This window comes from Rosa chinensis, chromosome 7, assembly GCF_002994745.2.
Source record: "Rosa chinensis cultivar Old Blush chromosome 7, RchiOBHm-V2, whole genome shotgun sequence".
Lineage (NCBI taxonomy): Eukaryota > Viridiplantae > Streptophyta > Magnoliopsida > Rosales > Rosaceae > Rosa > Rosa chinensis.
In genome coordinates this window covers 35,535,717-35,540,563 of record NC_037094.1, presented here as the reverse complement: position 1 = coordinate 35,540,563, position 4,847 = coordinate 35,535,717, and the positions used below count along the sequence as shown (strand labels likewise).

Sequence of the window (4,847 nt, the reverse complement as noted above, 5' to 3'; positions counted from 1 at the left end):
CTGCGGTCGTGGTGGAACGATGGTAGGGACGAAAGGGCAGAGCAGGTTTTGGCTAATGGGCTGGAGCAGTCCGTATGGGGTCTGGGCTTGGTCTTGGGCCTGGATTCAGGTATTGGGCTGCTTTTTGTTTGATTGGTTGATAGGTGGAGATCGTGGTGGATGGGGCGCCGCTGGTGGTGGTGAGATGGTGGATCGGGTTTGCCATGGTGGCGGGCTTGGCTGTTACTAGTGTTTTCGGGTCTGGTTTTATTTTATTGTTGGTAATAAGACACTACTAAAGGTGTGGCAGAGACGATCTTCTCTGTCGCGGTCTCGGAGATCGTTCCTGTTCTGGAGTTGGGTCAGCAGCGGTGGCGAAACAGTCTGACTAGACAATCACCCTTGGCCTTCTAGTGGGTCCTTCCTATCTGGGATCGGGTCGGAGGCGATGGTGTTTTGGAGCAGTGGTGGATGGATGGTGTCGACAATATGGTGGTGATGGTGTTGGGTTTTCTTAAGTCCCAGGTCTAAAAGTCCGGCAATCCTTTTGGTTGAGTTTGGGTCACAATGAGTGTTGGCTTGGTCGATTAAATGCTGGTCAGGAGGACTCTGGTGGGTGAGTTTAGTGTCGACACAAGTGAGTTGTCTAGTTTTAGAGTTCTTACTGGCTGGACGAGAGGTGAGATGTCAAGGGTTCACTGCTCCTGCGCTTTTTGTCTTTGTCATACAGTTGTAGTGCAAGTTTAGAGTCAGTATATAGAGTTCCAGTGGGAAGTCTAGAGGTCATTTCTGAATAAGAGATGTCGCCTAAAACTCGTTGTAAGCAGTTCATTATTAATGAAGTTCTTATTTGATCAAAAAAAAAAAAAACTTATACAGTTGTAGACAAGCATCACAACATCACGTAATGATAAATTAGTTCTACATCGTCTCGAACTAGTCTACGAATATTTGAACATATATAACTTCATTTAGTATGCCTTAATACAACATTTATATAGTGAAGACTCGTAGCATGATTAGCGAAAACATTTCAGTGTGTCAAGATGCAAGCTCAAAAATCTAAACCCCAAATCAGAGATCTTATTTCGGTTCCATAAATCCAGCTACAAAATTGACCCCTTTTCCCGACGTAATGGTTGCAACAAAACCTCATGTGAAACAGAACTGGTCATGTCCCTTCCATACTCCCATGGAGAAATTTTGAAACATTTTGTCATTTCCTATTCGCATTGCGGCATTGGCGTGTGAGAAATGAAATGCAATGAAAGTTGATGCGGACCCGACTGACGGGTGTAGCCGCACACCATATAATGATCGGTCCTTTAAAGACGCGTTGAATAATCAACATTTTGGTCGTCGTCTCCTCCATCCAGTCTTCCATAAACTCGTATACAAATTAATCAAACCTTCATAACCAGTTAACCACCATTGGATTGGATATCAGCTATCTGAACAATACCTGATCGAGGATCGATCATGAAGATGAAGCTGCTAACGTTAATGGTGGTCTCTGTTCTACTCGTTGCAGCTGTGCATGGGCAGCAGACCTACCTAGCCAACAAGCAGCTCGACTGCTACAACAACTACAACTCCACCGACGGCTACGTCTGCAACGGCGCCTCCCCCTCTTGCATCTCCTACCTCACTTTCCGCTCCATCAGCCCTCTCTACAACTCCCCAACCTCTATCGCCTACCTCCTCGACTCCACCCCCTCCGAAATCGCCTCCGCCAACAACGTCACCGACGTCGCCCCCATCCCCGCCGACACCCTCGTCCTCGTCCCCGTCAACTGCTCCTGCTCCGGCAACTACTCCCAGCACAACGCCTCCTACACCCTCAAGACCGCCTCCGACACCTACTTCGGCGTCGCCAACAACACCTACCAGGGCCTCACCACCTGTCAGTCCCTCATGCACCAGAACCCCTACGGCGACCGAAACCTCACTGTCGGCCTCACCATGGAAGTCCCCGTCAGATGCGCCTGCCCCACCGCCGCCCAGGCCGCCGCCGGCATCAACTACCTGCTCGTCTACCTAGTCACGTGGGGCGACTCAACTGAAGCAATCGCTCAACGCTTCGGCGTAGATGAGTCCACCTTGCTCGCAGCCAACGACCTGTTGTCCACCGACATCATCTATCCCTTCACGCCCTTACTGGTTCCTCTCAAAACCAAACCTTCCCCTCTTCAACTGCAGCTCCCAACCTCACCTCCTCCGTCTCCGTCTCCGCCGCCTCCCCCGCCGAGTGGCGGCTCTTCCAACAACAAGTGGGTCTTCATCGGCGTCGGCATCGGAGCTGGTTGTCTCCTCCTCCTCACCGCCCTCGCCGTTTTCCTCTTCTTATCCAAACGACGCCGCCGTCAGCTCCGCCAATCTCCCAAACCCAACTTGCGTCCGAAGAGCTCCGGTGACTACACGCCGAACTCTCTGCTACCCACCATCGCCTCCGACGACACAACGAAATCGTGGTCTTCCAGCGGGCTTAAAATTGCGGTGGAGTCCTTGACGCCTTACAAATTCCAAGACCTGCAGAGGGCCACCCAATTCTTCAGCGAGTCCAACAGAATCAACGGCTCCTCCGTTTTCAGAGCAACCTTCGACGGCGACGAAGCCGCCGTCAAGGTGATGACAGGCGACGTGGCACTCTCCGGCGACGAGATCAACATTCTGAAGCGGATCAATCACTCCAACATTATCAGACTCTCTGGGTTCTGCGTCCACCAAGGAAACACTTACCTCGTCTACGAGTTCGCTCCTTCTGGCTCACTCATTGATTGTCTTCATAAGGGCGCCATTAGTCCTCTGTCATGGAAGCAGAGAGTTCAGATTGCTAGTGACGTGGCCGGTGCGCTCAACTATCTACACAATTTCACAGAGCCTCCATTAATCCACAAGAACCTCAACAGCAGCAACATTCTCCTGGATGCAAACTTGAGAGCCAAGGTTGCCAATTTTGGTCTGGCAAGAGCTGTCGAGTTGGATAACGAAGACGAAGATGGAGAACAGGGATTTCAACAGACGAGGCACGTGGTGGGTACGAGGGGCTACATGGCGCCGGAGTACATTGAAAACGGAGTGATCACTCCGAAGCTCGATGTGTTTGCATTTGGGGTTGTTTTGTTGGAGCTCTTGTCCGGAAGAAGAGCCTCTGGTGATGAAGAGCACACATTGCTGTATGAGTCCATTAGTGGGGTGCTTGAAGGAGATGATGTGAGGGACAAAATTAAAGAGTTTATGGATCCTTCTCTGAAAAGCGAGTACCCTTTGGACCTGGCGTTTTCGATGGCTCAGCTCGCTAAGAGCTGTGTTGCGCTTCAGATCAACAGTCGACCCACAATGGCTCAAGCTTCGGGGACTCTATCAAAGATTCTTTCGTCGACTCTAGACTGGGATCCATCTGATGCTGAGGATCTTAGAGATTCAAGGTCACTCAATTATGGCAGATAGACACTCCTACTTGACATTTTACCCAGCATTGTAAAATTTGTAACTTTGTGTATGGTTTTGTTGGTATACTCTCCTGTATCAATAAGAGAACATTCGTTATTGTTTTCTCTATGCTGAGGGTCAACAGGAATTTCTTCAGTAATTCCTACTTAAAAGATAAACATTTTGTGGTCTTTCTTTTGTATTCTTGAGAAGGGCATTCTAAATAAACTTGAGAGCAATAGAGACCAAGATTGGTTAGTCTCGGAAACTGTAGTGAATGTCGCTGGTTGGTGCAACACCATTGGTTTCTCTGTTTGTACAAGGAAATGAACTGTGAGGAAATGTCTTAGGAAAGACAAGGTTGCTCGGAAGCCATGGTAATTCTGCTTACTTCTGGGGTTTGGACTTTGGCGTAGTTGAATTAGTTGTCTTTATTTGGCAAGGGTTTTGTAAGTGTGTGTGATGTGTTTGAATTTTGATATATAGTGACCGGCAATGGCAAAGGTGGAAGAGTACCAACAAGTCGTTTCAGTGGGCTAACCATGGGGGAAGTTGAGATGTACTGGCTGTATATACCAGCAACTGGATTTGAAGAATCTCCTCAGGTTTGATTTTGTCGTGTAATTCAAATTTGATTTTGCTTTATGTGTCATTGATTTGAAATGCATTTAACATAATGCTGTCACTCACTATGGGATCGATCTTTGATGTAAAATTTCTTGCTAGAAACTCAACAATTCAACATTCATTATGTAAAATCAAGGGTGTGCTTTTCCTTCGACTAGTTCAGTCCTAAGTACAAAGCATACAGACAGTCGGAGACAAACATCATTTCTACAATGAGATTGGCTAAGACAACTTTAAGAATTCGGAATAGAGGCAATGGCAAAGGAAATGGAAGAGTACTAACAAGCCGTTTCATTGGATGATTGAAGTCGAGATGTGCTGGCTGCATATATCAGCAACTGGTTGGTGTCTTTTGTTTTCTATGTGCTCTATGCAGCTTGGTGTCTTACTGTCTTTGATTAGCTTTTATCCGATTTAGTTTTGCTGTTTTGTTGCTTTTGTTGTTCTGTTGAGCCTAGTGTGTTTGATGTCTTGTAGAAGTGTCATCTTCTTCAGGGAAAAACAGTCCACCACTGTCATAGGACGGCCAGATCTCGAAGAATTACATGATTACTCAGCTAAAAAGCAACCATAGGCAGGCCAAATGTCGCTCTAACTCGCCCATTGGCAAGAAAAAAAAAATCTGTACAGTCGTACAGAGCTAAAGTTCACTTATGTGATAGAACAAGAAAATTCAAAAACTAAATTAATTGAATGAAGCATACATGCATCAAAAACTGTTTCCAGTCCTTTCACTAGTAATTTAAACCAGGGACTGTTCCCACTCCAAGCGTGCTCTCCAAGGCACAGCGGCGGCTGCTCTGAGCATC

At 47.2% G+C, this 4,847-nt stretch overlaps 1 protein-coding gene across 1 annotated transcript; it reads left to right on the top strand.

Moving 5' to 3' along the window:
- Nucleotides 1–1,249: 1,249 nt before the first annotated feature.
- Nucleotides 1,250–3,680, top strand: LOC112179751 (protein LYK5). Its single transcript, XM_024318230.2, has one exon. It carries the CDS (start codon nucleotides 1,459–1,461, stop codon nucleotides 3,427–3,429), a length of 1,971 nt encoding a protein of 656 aa, XP_024173998.1. The 5' UTR covers nucleotides 1,250–1,458; the 3' UTR covers nucleotides 3,430–3,680.
- Nucleotides 3,681–4,847: the final 1,167 nt, after the last annotated feature.

Bases quoted from the DNA above. Each gene is read 5' to 3' on its own strand.
- LOC112179751 (XM_024318230.2), top strand. From the start codon at position 1,459: ATGAAGATGAAGCTGCTAACGTTAATGGTGGTCTCTGTTCTACTCGTT.